At 38.5% G+C, this 17213-nt stretch overlaps 1 protein-coding gene across 1 annotated transcript in view; it reads right to left on the bottom strand.

The window, feature by feature from the left end:
- Window positions 1-3814: 3814 nt before the first annotated feature.
- Window positions 3815-17213, bottom strand: part of TAF3 (TATA-box binding protein associated factor 3) — a 174553-nt gene continuing 161154 nt past the window's right edge. Inside the window, exons 5-7 of the mRNA XM_036268783.1 lie at window positions 8925-9180; window positions 5897-6003; window positions 3815-5079 (exon numbers count right to left, since the gene is read on the bottom strand). Coding sequence (XP_036124676.1) covers window positions 4965-5079; window positions 5897-6003; window positions 8925-9180 — 478 coding nt within the window. The 3' untranslated portion in view covers window positions 3815-4964. The remainder of the gene's footprint in view (window positions 5080-5896; window positions 6004-8924; window positions 9181-17213) is intronic.

The following is a 17213-nucleotide window of genomic DNA, read 5'->3' as shown; positions in this document are numbered from 1 at the left end:
TAGAATATAACCTGATAATATTTTTGGAAGATTTGAACTCTCTCTGATAAGTACATCTGTAGTTTAAATGAGTTAACTAGAAGCAGTGCATTTTCTTCAAACCATTCAACTTGATAATAGTTAACTCATTAAGGGCAGTAGCACTCACATTCTTCAGGTTTGTGCTGTTTTGCTTGAGACAATCTCATGCTAAACATATCATTAAGTCAAAAACAAGACCCCTCCCCCAATAAAAACCCATAAAACTTCAAAAGGTTAACAAAATACTGACTAGGTTATAAGGATATAGTACAAGATTATTGCTTCCGGCAAAGTGCCTAAAATATGCTTCTGTTCTGAAAACCCAACACGGTTAGATCTTGTGGAATGTACATATGTGTGTGAATGTATGTACATATACTTCCCCTCCAATGTCAACTCTGCTAGTTCCTAAAGTGACCACTTGCTAAGCTTTTAAATATTTTGTTGTAAATATAAACATTTCAAAGCATGAAGCTGTATCAACATTAAAACCATTTGCAGTCTGAGGTGGGCAGAAAGATGATCTATGGATGCCCTGGCTGGTGTGGCTCAGTTGGTTGAGCGTCATCCTGTGCACCAAAGTGTTGCCAGTTCGATTCCCGGTCAGGGCACATACATGAGTTTCGGGTTCAGTCTCAGGTTAGGGTGTATACGGAAGGCAACCAATTGATGTTTCTCTTTCATGTCGATGTTTTTGGTCCCCCCCCCCTTCCTCTTTCTAAGCATGTCCTCAGGTGAGGATTAAAAAATAATAATAAAAAGAAAGATTAGCTATGGGCAAATGGGAAAAGAACAGGTATGAAAAACACGTATACTGCAGAAGCAACAATAAAGCCATGGAGAGAGAAGCGACTAGAAGCCAGATTACTAGAAAAGCTGCACGTGAGGCTGGTACACCCTGCCACGTCCATGAAGTGTGCCCAGCAAATGTTGGATGAACAAACCATAGTGGTTTTTTTGTTTTGTAAATCCTCACCTGAGGATATATTTCCATTTATCTTCAGATAGAGTGGGAGAGAGAGGGAAATATCAGTATGAGATACACCGACTGGTTGCCTCCCACATCACTCTGACCAGGGCCGGGGACCCAACTGCAACTGAGGTATGTGCCCTTGACCGGAATCGAACCCGAGACTCTTTGGTCCACAGTCTGATACTGCCGAGCCAAACTGGCCAGGGCCATACCAGTGTTTAAAACTGTTTTACAAACTAAAAACTGAGTTACCCAGGATAAAAAAGGTAACTAGCAGTTATTTTCATATTGCACATGTAAACTAAATGTCCTGATATTAAGAATAAATTGTTCAGTTGTCCACCTAAATATCTAATTTCCAGTGCCATCCTGGTCTGCACACATGGATTAATAAGTACTTCATATTTTCTAGGCTACAACGAAGGCAGCCTTCTCAAAGAAATCATCTCCTAACAGAAGGACTGGTGCTATCATGGAAAGAAACAGTATTCAGAACATTATCTACTTCATTCCTCAGTCCGGGCAACTCATCTACTTCAGGCCTGAACTTCTAAAGAAGACTGCTGTGATCTACAGAGACTGGTCACGGAGCTACTTGTTGGAAAGTTAGCCAGCATGCCTTCAGTGAACGCCATTCCTCAGCAGTTGTCCGGGCAAAGTTTCCATGGCTCAGGGTTCATTTTATACTTTAATTTGGTCAGTAGGTCTTTGTTTAACCGTCCTATTGAAAGAAGAACAAAGGCGGTTTAGGTGATCCAGGAGAGTACGGCACTATATTTTATCTCTAAAAAAAAAGCCAGACAGCCCTGGCCGGTTGGACCAGAGTCCTGTCCCGGGTTCGGTTCCCGCTAGGGGCATGTACCACACACACACACACAAAAAAGCCAGACAAAGCCAGAATGCTCTGATATCTTCTGACTTTCTTCAGGATATTTGGAACCACAAATCGGCTGGAGGATAAAGATCCTCACTGCACTTAGCTGCAGACACCTTCAGAAAAGAAACACCATGTCAGTCATAGAAATTACGTTTTGCCAGCTACACAGGGCTCTGAAGGCGGATTATCTCACCAGAAGAGTTTCTGTTTCCTGGGAGGGAGGGCATCTTTTTCTTAAATGCCACCTCCTCCAATAAAATCACTAGCCAGGCCAGTTTGTTTTTTTTTTCCTGTCTCTTTATGAAGTATCGATGCTGAGGTCAGGCAATAGTGCTGGTGTAAGTGAAAACAGTCTGTGAGTTTCCTGACAACTGGGCGACGTCGACTGCTCCGAAGGGAAATGCTTTCCATTCCTTCGCATCGAATCTTCTCAGTCACAGTAGCGCCTCAAATTCCTGCTGCTCTGTGATTTCCTTCTCCCTCAAAAGTCGAAACCCATTTCCTTCTTATTGCTTGGGTCCCCTAAACTTTTTCTCCTGATGAGTCAGTCATCTTTCTCAATGTATACCTCTCCCCTCATCCAATACAGGCCCTTTCCTCTTTTGTTTGACTTCATATGGAAAGTGAATCATGTCCGTTTTCTGTCATGTCTGTGGCATTGGTAAGCTATTCTGTTTTGCTTCAGTATTAAAACTGGAGAATGACTATGCCCAACTTTCTCACTTTGCTTTGTAACACAGGTGTTTTATTTTGGAATCCTCGTTTCTTTTTGCAGTTTCTTGAACTTTCTTCGGTTGGTGCACGGACAGCCATCCAGTAGAGACTGAGACCACCAGTCCATTTTACACAGGCCACTGAGCAGCAGAAGATGGTAACAACTCTGGGTCTCTAGTGACCTGGACTGGATTCAACTCACTGACCTAGAGGTGAAAGGCTCTGTATTCCATTACTAATCCCTTGAGCTATCCAGCCCCCTGAAAATGATTCTTTGGTTTTATTATTGCAAAGGCCATTTATAAAATCATGAACTGGATTTAGGAAAGCAACCATGAAATAGCAAGGGACAAACTGATTGAAATTCCTTCAATGTAGTGAGGGCTGAAGCCTCTCAGTAGGATTGGGAGAAAAGTTAAATATAGGCACCTCCATTCTTATTTCAGTAGCATGACCGGCTCACTTAAACGTGGCAACTTTAGATCCACTGACCATGCCTCAAGGAACTAAATCCTAAATAAAGAAAATGGAAAAGCAAACTATGAAATAGCCAATAATCTTTATTTTGCACTTCCCCACCCTCCTTCGCTTTCCAAAAAGCACTAATGGGTATATTTGTGCATGTGAAAATATTGTATAAAGTATTTAGAATGATCTCAAATTAATAAAACAAAAAACACGTATCTTAACATAGATGCTTTGTTTTTTGTAGGGATAGAAAAATTTGGCTTCTAGAACAAGGATGGCAATGAAACACTGTACTCTTAAAAGGGCTACTCCATTTCCACTGATTTGCAATTTAACATTCATGGCAAAAAACCTCATTTTTCTAACCACATAATAGGTCTTAAAATATGACTAACTCATACACTAACATCAATTTACTTGGCATTAAAAAGAAATCACAATTTCTATTAATATATTTGTATTAGGCTCAATGCCCATATTCTAGCATTTAAGATATCCATTACACTGGCCCAAATTGGGATTATTTCAAAATCAAGTAAAAGTTCATATTTATTCCAAAGTTGCTAAAATATGCTAATAAAATTAAATTTGATGTTTTACATTAAAAATAAAATATTTGGTTTATCTCTCAGACATCTATAACATATAATAAATAGTGGGCAGTATAGTAATATAATAAAGTTTTGTGATACCCTGAAATTTGATGAGTTTTCTTTAAAAATTCATAATATTCTTCATTTCAGCCTTAAACCACAATATTAATGAACAGATTTGCAGAAATAAAACAATATAAACACAAAATGCTACAGTATAGGTTTTTGTTTTTTTACTTTTGGGGAATCTACATGTCCTTTAATAAAAGCAAGTCAAAGAAATGTATAGTTAACAAAATAGAAACAAACCAATTTCAAATCATGAACACGAGTTAAATCGCCGTGTTTCCTTCTAACTGCTGGGGCCCCTTCCCCACCTGCGGGCACTGTGTGGGTTCAGCTCTGGGAGGTAACTTGCAACTATGGCTCTGTTTTCTAGCCTTCTTTGCTCATGTACAGCAGTAATTACAGACATGGCTGAAATCACAGTGGATTTCGGAGAAAGCCAGAATTAGACACGATAAAAATTTAAAAAATAACTACTTCATAAATATTTATTATTTACATGAGGGGAGATCTTCTGGTCCGAAGAGTTTTTATACAAGTTGATGAAATGTATACGCAGTGAGAAGAACGCCAGCAGGTTAAAGAAGGGCAACGTTAGAATGCAACAAGGAAATGTGAGTTAACAAAAATAATTTGCATGAAAGCAAACAGGACATGATAGAAACCCTTTTCTTAAAAAATATAAGGTATTTCACAAAAGCCTGAACATTTTACATGTTAATACTAAAAATGGGAGGGGGGGAAGCTTCATATATTTTTATCACAAAAATATTTACCAATACTCCAACGGGAGTTTTCATTTATGTTATTACGATTATCTTACTATAGAGGGAAAGAGGTTGAAAACTGTATACAGCCTAATGACATCATCCTTCAATTACAGTCAAGGTGGTTTACACATCGTCTTCTCATCTAATACCTTCATGAAAAGGCCCTGGGAAGAATAAAGAATCAGAAGGGAAGATCATGGTCTTTTTATTAATACTTGTCACTGGCATAGGAAAACGAGGCCTGGCAGTCCTCATGCCACACCTGCACTGAGTTTCCTCCATCACACCACCGTGTGCCGCGAGCCAGCTGTTCCAGAGGGAAGTACTCAGAGTGGACGGTGTCGTTCTCTCGTCCTCCGTCGTCTGAGATTCCTCATCCGTGGGAACGTGGTGGTAGACGGGACAGCAGAACCGCATGGATTCCTCTCTGAGCTGTGGGAAAAGAGCCCTGGGGCCACGCCACTGGTCCGCGCTGCAGGACGTCAATGTGCCCGGTGCTTCCTCTTTTTGTGCTTCTTATCCTTCTTCTTGTTGATGCACTTGGGACAGAACCACTGCATTTCTTCTGGCGGTGCGGCCATTATCCCCACACAGGGCCTACATGGTAAGAAAAAGACTTCAGGTAAAGAAGACACACACACACTCTCTCTCTCTCTCTCTCTTTCATTCTGTTCTTAAATACTTTTAAATAATTAAATGAAATTTTAAGTCTACAGTATATTCACCAGAAATCCAAACCAAACAGTTCTAATTTATGTAGCACTATTGTTGGGCAAGTGGATGATTATATTACATAATGCCCCTTTTATAGGCCTTAGTGGAGAAATTAATTAGCCCATTTATCCTTTCAGCCAAGACTAGTCTAATTCTTCTGAGCAACGGCTTTGTTTTTATCTTATAGCTATCGTATATCATGTGACTGCATGGATTTCTATCTTTTTATATCTGATATTTTAAAGATAAAATGAGATTATTTGCATAAATTTTGGTAGCATTTCTTCAGTAGTGGAGAGCAGTTGAAGAGATGTGAAAAACAGATAAGCTGTCTCTTTATTTCTGCAGTTTATGATATGTTTACCAAGGGGTTACCTCAATGTTACTGTCAAGCTTGGCAGCTCTTACAGAAAATTACTAGAAAGGAAAGGGGGGGACCCCTGTATCTCCATTCTTTTCCATTAGAAGGATATAAGTTAAGCAAAATATTCAGAATTTAGGTTGAACAACAGTCCAAAGACTTTTGTTTTCTTAAATTAACACTAATTACATTTTATTGGCTCCGTGATTTTGTCCCACACATGGTTGTCAGGACAGCAGCTGACTGGGAGACCACCCCCGATGGACCCAGTCACCAGTCTGCTGGAGAAGTGCCCTCGCCGGGGGGGCAGCGCCGTGGAGGCTGAGCCCGAGCACTCACCAGTGGTACCAGTCGTCGCAGTCGTCACAGCCAATCATGGGGCTCCCGTCGTCAGGCTTGTTGCATCCAGGACAGATCCAGATCTGGTTCCCCCACTCGTCTCGGATCTGAGGTTGTCAGACGGGCACGGAGGGGAGGCCGGAACAGAGACGGAGTGGGGAAAAAGAACCCAAAAGAGGGCAGGATAAGAATGATTACTTTATATTGTGAACCTAATAAACCGACAAATTAAACAAACAAAAAAAAGTGGTTAACAATTTATTAAAGCCATGATCATGGTCCTCACTATTCTGGGATCATGTAAAAAAAAAAGAATAGTTACTAAGTGTCTCGTGATAAAATATTTCTAATGAATATTTTAAACTCTTTTGTGTAGATCATAAAAACAAAGCATCTTATAATAATTTCTGTGAACAATCTGACCTACAGCCACCTTTATCTAAAAAAAAAAAAATACTGTAAACACATAAGTTCTTGATAATTAGGGCCTCTGTGGCAGTAACAATCGATACTCTGAGCACCAGAGAGCTCAAGCGCATGTCCGACCTGCCACCGCATTCACAGGCATGGAATTCATACGACAGCCAGATGTGCGTGTATCACCTCGTTACTTATTAGCCAAACCCTTCTGCTGAACTAGCTGATAAGATCAAGGATATAAAAGAGTTGTTACTAAGTAACTTTCCATTCCCTTTATGACATTTTCAGCAAAGTACAATCACTAAAGGGCAAATGAAATAAGGAATTCATGAGGCCAAAGAGCTCCACATTTTAATATTATTTTTCTACAAAGATGGTATTAACTTAGCAATTCTAAATAAGAAGCATCTCTAATTGCTCCACTTCCTCAAATTCCACATTAAACAAACCAATTTGGAAGAAACAACTCTATGATGGGCATTTCAAAAACAGCAACAACTAAAAGATGATTTCCAACAGTTTTCACAAAAACACAGCATATAATTTCATTCAATTTATTCTGCGAGGTATAGTCTCTTCCCTCACTTTCAAATACAACACTGACTAGATATGCAAAAAAGAAAAGGCTTTCTTTGTGTGTAATGGGTGTACTGGGGGCACACATGTTTCATCCTACTGACGTGCTATTTTAAGGCCTGCTGTGTTTTTAAAAGTCTCTACAGAGACAATCGTGTTCATACAAAAGCTTCCCAAAGAAAGCTGTGGGCAGCTACTTCTCTGACTCAGTCCTCTCTAATCTCAAGGGGAGAGGACCATTAGTTACCACATGCCCGCTGTCTAGGGGTAAGACCTGTTCAGAATCCTATGCCCTGAAGCTGCTATGCATGGCCAGTCCTCCTGCTGGCTGACCTTTCTTGAAATTAGGAGGCCATGACTCTGTTGTTACAAGAGAAATTTGCCATAGCATCCCTAATAACTAAAAATGAACACTTGACAGTTTACAAAGTTCTTTCAAACATCTATTTCGTTTAATCATCTTAAAACAATCCCTGGATAAGTTAGAAATGGTAAACTGATGCTAAGGAAATGTAAGCAACAGTTCCAAAGTCAAACTGTGTATTGATTTTAATATGTTTTTATTGATTTTTTTTTTTTACCAGAAAGAGGAAGGGAGAGATAGAAACATCGATATGAGAGAGATAAATGAATTGGCTGCCTCCTGCACACCCCCTACTGGGTATCCAGCCTGCAACCTGGGCATGTGCCCTGCCCAGGAATGGAACCTGGACTTCAGTCCATGGGAGGATGCTCAACCCACTGAGCCACACCAGCCAGGAAAAGTCACACTATAGCGCAGTGACAAAACCAGCTTTTCTGTTCTATAGCCTATCTTTACTCCAAACTATTTTTATTTACAAACTGTTCTCAGTTTGTAAAATGTCTCTTAGGAGAGAGAAGGCTTTTCATTCACATTGTCTATGTAAATCTGATCCATCCCCAAGGAGTTATGGCTTGAAAATCAACTGGTGAATCAGAAATTTTAGGGTTAGAACTAGAGTAATCCTCTAGTCTAACATAAACCCCTTAATTACAGAAGAAGAAATGGAGGTTGAGGAGGTTAAACATAAAATCTTTCCTGATCAACCCATCTTGGGATGATGTGGCCTCAATGATTAAACACCTGTAGCAACCGGTCCTTGAACGGACCAATTTGATGGTAACAAATTTTTGTATCACATCTTCTATTTTTATCTTGCATGGCCAATTTAATGCTTTTCTCTTAATTTTTCATGTCTTTGTATCCTTTCTCAATACTCTCGAGATTTTCTTCTTATCCTTTGTAGCATTATAGTACCTCCAATATGTAATGATTTGTTGAAACTTCCTTCCAAAATCCCTTAAATAGATGTAATATTTGTATGATTTGTAACAACTCTCATGAATCCTACTCCACCACTTTTCAGTCACATCTACTCAGAAAGATCCGAGCCATCACCAGGCTGACAGGTCACAGTCTATATAGCACTTGGTGGTCAAGGCAATGTCAGTGCTGAACTCACTCAACAAGGTAAGTTTTGCCACCTGAAGACATGCTTGGGTACTCAGGGAGCTCCGTGGTCTGGAAGTTCATTTTCACTTACCGTGTAAGCCTGGTATATTCTGGACCTTAGCCAACGAAGTACTATAATTAGTGCTGTTACTTAGAAACAGCACTTGGCCCATAAGATCTGTATATATTACATAAATTATACTTTTAACTGAATAATTTATTGCTCGATCAAGAAGTTCAATGTGAGATTTAAATATCACTATTCCTCTCTATATTTATACATTGATATTGTTGTATATAATCATATTCTAAAACAATATAAAGAAAACAATGCTTTGACATTATTTATGGAGACTAAATATGCAAACACTGAAATATAATTCGTTTCCGCCAAAAGCTTGAAAATGCAATGAAAATACCTTTCTAGTCATAAAGAATTGCCTCTGAAATTCAATAATGATACACATGATTCTGCTTTTTAATTGAAAACATTTTCATGATAAAAGCATAAGCTCTTAAATGACTTTTAAAAACACTACAAAAGTAAATGTGGCGTACCACGTAAGTGCTCACTGTCTCCGTTACCACACTCCGGACAGGGGCTTTTGAACTTCCGGCTCCAGAGATGGTGGCAGATGGAGATGGCATCAAAGCAGGGGACACGGTGGGCTGTGTGAGGAGTGGCAAAGGCACCGGAGCAGGGGTGACATGCACAGGTACAGTAGCTGGGGCTGGCACTGGTGGTGGGGTCTTGGGTCTATTCAGAGAAGGAGCTGGCTTAGCCTCGGGGGCTGGAACCACTTTGCTGATGACACTGTCAACAAAAGGGAGAAAAGGAAAAGTCAAAACAGAACACTTCAAACTAAATATTGTAAAATGTTATCACAAAGTAACTTTCTTCTTTTAGTAGGAAAATACTTTTTGGAAGAGTCCAGAGACAGCTACAGACCTGAGTTCGAGGCCTTTCACCCATTTGCCTCTTGACTCTGTCAGAGTCACGTGTGGTTCTCTGGGCGGGAAAGAGCAGCTCTAGCCCCTTTCCTGGGGATGTTACCACTAACAATTAGAGCTGTGCAATGACGCTCTGCCTCTTCAGTAACAATATCCTATCCACAGAACGCACACAATGGAGGAGCACTGGACTCAGAGCCAGTGTATCTGAGTTCAAATTCTAGAGCTGCCACAGGATAGCTACATGATCTTGGGTAAGCTATTTAAAAATACAATTATTGGCCCTGGCCGGTTTGGCTCAGCAGTTAGAGCGTCCGCCTGCGGTCCGGAGAGACCCGGGTTTGGTTCCCGCTAAGGGCATGTACCTCGGTTGCAGTTTGTCCCCGGCCCTGGTTGGTCGTGCGGGTGGCAGCCACTCGATGTGTCCCTTTCACATCGATATTTCCCTCTCTCTCTCTTCCTCTCTCTCCCTCGTACTCTGTCTGTACAAAAAATGGAAAAATGTCCTCGGATGAGGATTAAAAAAAAAAAAAAATACAATTATTGAATGCTTATAAGAAGTTAGATATTATACTAGGCACTTTATATATATGTCATCTCATCTAGTCTTCACAACAACTTCAAAGAAGTTACACTGATCTCATTTTATAGATGAGGAAGCAGGATTAAAAAGAGAAAGGAACTGGATAATTCAGTGGCAGGCTTTTAACTATATATATATATATCTATATATCTATCTATCTATCTATCTATATATATATAGTTAATTCCACAACTCTTCTTCTTGTTGTTGTACAAGTTTCTTTATTTGAAAAAAAATATATATATATATCATTTCAAACACAGAAAAAACAGACAGCGTAGGGAACAGAGACGACAGACAGCAGCCCTGTTTGCTTCAGGTCTCTTTCCTCCAGAAACGACCACTCTCCTCCAGCGGGCAGGTCTGTTTCGGCACATCTGTTCTTTGTACCTTTTCTGCCTTTGTAGGTACCCATAAGCAATACATACTGTACTAATGTTTTATGTGTTTCAATTATACAAACTATCATATAATATTTATTCCTTGCAACTAGCTTTCCGCCCTTAGTTTTTCTGAGTTATAACTGACATGTAAATGTGAGGTGTACAATGTGCTGGTCTGATACATTTGTATACTGTAGTATGATTACTATGGTAGCGTTAGCTAACACCTTTATCATGTCACATAATTATCATTTCTTTTTTTGTTCACAATTAAGATCTAGTCTTAGCAACTCTGATGTTTATAATACAGCAATGTTGAATATAATCTCAATGCTGTGTATTAGATCTCCAGAGTTTATTTATCTACTAGTTGCCCACTTAGTTTTAGGTCTCTTGATTTAGCCATGTGGATACATATATGATCTATATTACTTATTATGCTTGTTAAATTGTATTCCATGATATGGGTAAGTCTAGGGGTTTTTGCCCATTTCCCTACCTGAGTATGGGACATATTGCCTCGTAAATGTTACATATTAACTGTAAATACGTCCTAGAAATAAAGTCACTGGGTCACAGAGTATGTATATTTTTACCTTTACTAGGAATCCCAAACTGCTCTCTAAACTTATCTTTCTACTGTTCCACACTTATCTAGGCCTTGCTTTTCTGATCAACAAAGTGAAAATAAATATAGTTGCCTCTGAGGGCTCTAGTTAGAACCTGAATATAGAAAAAAACAAACAAAAAAACATCAAAAATTATGTACAAATCTAAAGTGTTGGCACCAGCATTATGCTCATGGCTCTTGCTCAAGCCAACCCCTGGCACCATCATTACCAGCTTGCATAGTTCCATTTTCTCATACCAGCTCCACTAAAAAGCATTAAATTATTTTTTAAAATGCCATCATTATGTAAGGAAATACCCAATGCTGTCTAATTGCTCTTCCACGTGTTTCATGCAAGTGTGTGATCACCTTCCTAACTTGAATATAGCCAAAGACCAGAAAATTTAACGTACACTGTTTGTGCAGGAGACACTCGATAGATGTGTAACATAAATAATAGTGAATATTTATTGAACACTCACTAAGTACCCAACTGTTCTAAGCAATTGAAAGCCAACTGCATACCAGGCACTATGCTAAATGTTTACTTGCCTTATCTCACTTGATCCTTATAACAACCAAATGAGGTAAGCACTGTCATTACTTTCCTTTTGTAGATGAAGAAATCCAGGCACAGAGAGACTGAGTATAGACTTCTGTGTGGCAGAGCCAAGATTTAAACCCAGGCAGTCTGATTTCTTAACAAGTACATCACTGACTCTTGATGCTTACTGAATGAGTTTTGCCTCACACAGAAGATGGGAGTTCAGTTATTACTATGGCATTTATATCCATAGGGCAAGTACTCTCTATTTTTATGGTCAGGCTAAAAATTTAAAATATACTAACTGTGGATGTAGTTTTCCATAATAGTTTAAAACATGGGTACCAGAAACAAAACTAAAGAAAAAGCAGGAATCTAGAGAAGTAAGTGCTTCACAGATGTTTTGCCTGAGGGCATTTGCACATAAGGCGAATCTGATCTTTGGTTTTGATCAAGAGGACAGGTTCCAAAGCCCAGACTGCCAAAGTGTAGAGTCTAATAGCACTCCTCCCCATATTAAGGACTCCCAATAGGCTATACCAATTAGGTAAGGATGAATCAGAATCTCATGAATTCTCAGCTCTGGTGGTCCAGGACACTCTATTTAAAGTCATTTAGACTAGTAATATGCTCAGGTACCCAACACAAATCATCCCGAGAGGAAGTAACTTAAAATCCGGATGCATATTATCAATACAGATAATTATTTAAGAAAAAAAAGCAACAGATAATCAAAGATAACCAGCCATACAAGGAGGCAAGTCAGCCTCAGGGAGAAACAGAAAAAATAACAGACAGTATAAAGAGACCATAAAGACCATAGACAGGGAACAGACTGATAAACCTCAGAGGGAAGGGAGCTAGGAGGGGACAGGAAGTGATAAACCAAAGAACTTATATGAATAACCAACAGACACAGACAACGGTACAGTGAAGGGGGGTGGGTGGGAGGGAGGTGGCAGGAGTAGGGAGGAGGGTGTCAAAAGGGGAAAAAGGAGGGACATTTGTAATTAAAAAATTAATAAATTAAGTATTGAGAAAAAAGACCATAGATGTTAGAATTATCAACTACAAAACCACTCTACTTACGTTTAAAAAATAAAAGGCAAAGACTAAAATTATCAGCAGGTAATAGGAGGTTATAAAGAATGACCTAGTAAATTTGAAAGAACAGACCTTGTAGAAATGAAAGCTGCAGTAAATGAAATGTAAACCTCAATGGATGGAAAAACTGGAAACTGAATATTAAGAAATTATTTAGAAATTAGCCTTCAGAGGCAAAGAGAATACAATTAAAAAGTCTAATTAGTACATGTCTAATCATAATTCTAGACAGAAAGGGGCAAAGGCAAAATGTTAAGACTTCTACAGAACTGATGATGCAAGGTACCAATCCACAGATGTAAGATGCCTATCAAATCCTGGGCAATATAAAGTAATCTATACCTAGACATATCAGAGTGAAATTGCACATCAAAGACATAGAGAAAAGTCTAAAAAGCAGGCAGAGGGAGGAAAAAACAATTACTTTACAAGAAGAAACAGATTACAGCTGACTTCTCAACAGCAATGATGAATTTAGAAAACAGTGGAATAACATTCTTCAATGTACTAAAGAAAAATAAATTTTGTCTCTGAAAACATCTTTCAAGAATAAGGATGAAATAACAACATTTTCAGGCAAGCAAAACCCGAGGATTTGTCATCAATGCAGTCTTACTAAATGAAATTCTAAAGTAGCAATCTCAATATCTTTTTACATTCTTAAAAATTACCAAGAGCCCTGGCTGGTGATGCTCAGTGGTTAGAGCTCTGGCCCTTGCACCAAAGGGTTGTGGGTTCAATTCCCTGTCAAGGGCACATTTTCAGGTTTGATCCCTAGCCCTGGTCGGGGCGCATGTGGGAGGCAACCAATCAATGTGTCTCTCTCACATTGATGTCCCTCTCTCCCTCCCACTCTCTCTAAAAATCAACAAAAAAACTATCCTTGGATGGGGATTAACAACAACAATAAAAAATTACTGAGAAACCCAAAGAATTTTTTTTTTTTTTTATCCTCACCCGAGGACATTTTTCCATTTTTTGTTCAGATAGAGTGGGAGGGAGAGAGAGGAAGAGAGAGAGAGAGAGAGAGAGAGAGAGAGAGAGAGAGAGAGAGAGAGAGAGAAACATCGACGTGAAAGGGACACATGGAGTGGCTGCCACCCGCATGACCAACCAGGGCCGGGGACAAACTGCAACCGAGGTACATGCCCTTAGTGGGAACTGAACCTGGGTATCTCTGGACCACAGGCCGACGCTCTAACCACTGAGCCAAACCGGCTAGGGCCAAAGAACTTTTATGTACATTTTATCTGGGAATATTTACCACAATAAAACTGAAAGAGAAATTAAAAAGTAATTATCTAGTAATTAATTTAAAACTAGCAATAATAGTGGGGTACAGACTGACAATCCCCAGAAGACGGGGTGGTGGGGGAGAGATAAACCACAGAACTTACATGCACATATGCATGACAAATGGACATGGACAACAAAGCTGGGGACAGGGCGGGGAGGGAGGGAGTGGGGAATCAGTGGGGGAAAAAGGAGAAACATCTGTAACAAAAATAATTTAAAAAATAAAACTAGCAATAATAAACCCATTATATGTTGACAGATAACATTATTATTTTTTCTTTATTGATTTTAGAGAGAGGAAGAGAAAGAGACAGAGATATAGAAACATCAATGAGAGAGAACATCAACTGGCTGCCTCCTGCATGTCCCCCACTGGGAATTTGGCCTACAACCTGGGCATGTGCCCTGACCGGGAATTGAACCAGTGACCTCTTGGTGGATGGGTTGATACTCAACTACTGAGCCACACTGGCCAGGCCAATAACATTATTTTTTAATAAAAAATAAGTATGTTCTTCAAGACAAAACTACTTTGTGAGAAAACTGGCCATTGTTTAATATTTTTGCAAATCTCTTTAACGTATGCATATATAGCTAGACAAGGGAGGAGTATGTTAATGGCCTTTTCAGGTAATTGTGTAAATTCTTCTTTGATACTGCACCAAAATGCAACAGGTGGCAGTTTCTTAAAAGGTAGTTGCAATGTACAATCTGAAACCATATCAATAAGCTTTTCATATTCTGTTACATTAAAATCCATTGATGTCTAGCACTTTAAATAGATTTTTACCCATGCATGATTTTTTAATATCATGCATTGGTCATTTGGAATGTTGGTTGACTGAATTATGCAGATTTCCCAAATATTCACACATTTTATTATACAATATTTTAAAATCACATTTTTGGTGTTACCATCCATCTCATCAAATTTTCTTAATGTATTGAGGAGCTGTCAACTTGTAATAATATGTTTTCTAAAATTCTAATTTTTACTTAAAAGATTAAATTTTATAATTTATAACAAATACTCTCAGTATTTTCTTTCAAATAACAGGCTTACTATGTTCATTTTTTGAGAAAATGTTGGCCAAATATCCAAGTCTAAATAACTATTGTTTGTCAGTTGCTCTTTCAAGTAGAAAAGATATTATGTGCTTGGCCGGTGTGGCTCAGTGGTTGAGCATCGACCCATGCACCAAGAGGTCTCCGATTTGATTTCCGGTCAGGGCACATGCCCAGGTTGTGGGCCAAACCCCCAGTTGGGGGACATGCAGAAGGCGGCCGATAGATGTTTTCTCTCTACGATATTTCTATCTCTCTCTCCCTCTCCCTTCCTCTCTCTCTAAAAATCAATAAAAAGTAGAAAAAAAGAAAAAACAAAACAAAAAGACTAAAACATTTTTATTAAAACATGAGTAAAGGACACAAACAGGTGATAAAGAATAAAAGAAAAAACAAGCATCCGATAGGAAAAAACTGTTCACTGTTCATGGTAATCAAAGACATGAACATGAAAACAGTGAGACAACACCTTTTTTGGTAAAGATTAAAAAGACTGACAACACCTAGTGTTGTCAAGATGCAGGAATGGGAGGGGTGGCTGGCCCAGAATTTCTGAACGATTACCAAGACCTTAAAAATGTCCAAGTCCTGACCAGCAATTCCATGTCTAGAAATCTATTCTGAGAAAATAATTAGACAGCTATACAAAGATATGGGGTAAAAAAGATTGTTCATTTATTAATCCTCACCCTAGGATTTTTTAAAATTGATTTTCTTAGAGAGAGAAGGAAAGGGAAAGAGAGAGAGAAACATTGATGTGAGAAAAAAACATTGCTCGGTTGCCTCCCGCACATACTCATCAAACCCGCACTGGTTAGGGCAGCCTGGGTATGTGCCCTAACCAGAACTAGGAACCTTTCGGTGCACAGGATGATGCTCCAACCAACTGAGCCACACCAGTCAGGGCTCATTATTTGTAGTATTGTTTATAATTGCAAAAAAACCCAAAAAGTTCAAATGACTATAATTTAAAATACCTCAAAACAGGAGAGTTAATTAAATAAATTATAATGAACAAAACACTATGCTGTCATTTGAAGAGATTACACACACATACACACTATCTCTGTCTCTCTCTCTGTCTCTCTCTCTCTCTGTGTGTCTCTAGATAGATAGATAGATATAGACATATTTGCCCAAAAAGGTTATGGATAACATGTATAATAGGATCCAATTTTTGTAAGAAAAACGCTAAAGCAAACGAGAATGTATGCCTGTGTACTTAGAAAAGTTAAATTGGCTCTATATGGTGGGACTATTAGTGTCTTTTCCTTTTGGCTTGTCTATAACATAAAAAAGAATAAACTAAAAACACTTGTCAATATACACATCTAAAATGTTGCTGGGAATTTTTAAAAAATTTCGAGTTGTACATTTATAATTTGTTCACTTTTTTGTACGTACGTATGTTATACTTTAATAAATCACTGCAAAAATACGATGGCTTGGCTAAAGCCTTCCAGATAAAATGTTGACCACAGTGTAGCTGTAAATTTGTGGAATAAAAGTCCCAAGCTTAAAAAAAAAAAAAAATCTGCTCAATTAGTGCATTGAAATTGAGTGTATCATCATTAACAGAGATCAATAAGAAAAGGATCAAGTGAGGAGAACCAAATAAAATTACGTTAGTTTTGTACATAATTAAAATGATAAATGTGAACAGCCTTGAGATATTTAGGTTGGTTCAGAGTCTCGGGTCTTTTAGAAGAAATATAATGTCCACAGTTGCACTGTACCCTAAGCATGTGCATATCTATCTTTATCATCCACATAAGGTAGAAAGTACATTTCTTAGAAGTAAGGTGTGTATCTTATTGGTCTTTGAATTATTTGTAGTATTAAACACAGTGTTTGAACATAAATTGATCAACTTTAATAAGCTTAATGCCTAATATTATAGAGAATGCTTCTATAAAAATATTTTACTTTTAAGTATTTTTGTCTGGTTTAAAATGTTTCAAAATAGGCAAATTCCCCCTATACTTTCCTTCCTGCCTACCTTCCTTCCACACTACTTACTTAATGAGTTCCAAGACCACTGAGCTTTCTGTTCACCAGCATGGATTCCAATTCCTCATCTATCTATGGATTCTCAGACCAAGAACAATCTCCACACCAATGCAAGATACAAGCACATCGTGAAGGTTTCATTCTAACTGTTGTCTGAAAATGCTTTTAAATTGTCTTAAGCTATATTGGACACATAATAAATATTATTTGCTTCATCTGACTCTTTTCCAATCCCCTTTCATTTTCTTTCTATTTTTCTTAGATTGCTCCCTCACTTAAAAGCCTGTGAATGTTGCCCATG

The sequence above is a fragment of the Molossus molossus genome, unplaced genomic scaffold (assembly GCF_014108415.1).
Source record: "Molossus molossus isolate mMolMol1 unplaced genomic scaffold, mMolMol1.p scaffold_m16_p_1, whole genome shotgun sequence".
Classification (NCBI taxonomy): Eukaryota; Metazoa; Chordata; class Mammalia; order Chiroptera; family Molossidae; genus Molossus; species Molossus molossus.
Note: the sequence above shows the minus strand (reverse complement) of the source record. Positions and strands in the feature narration are given on the sequence as shown.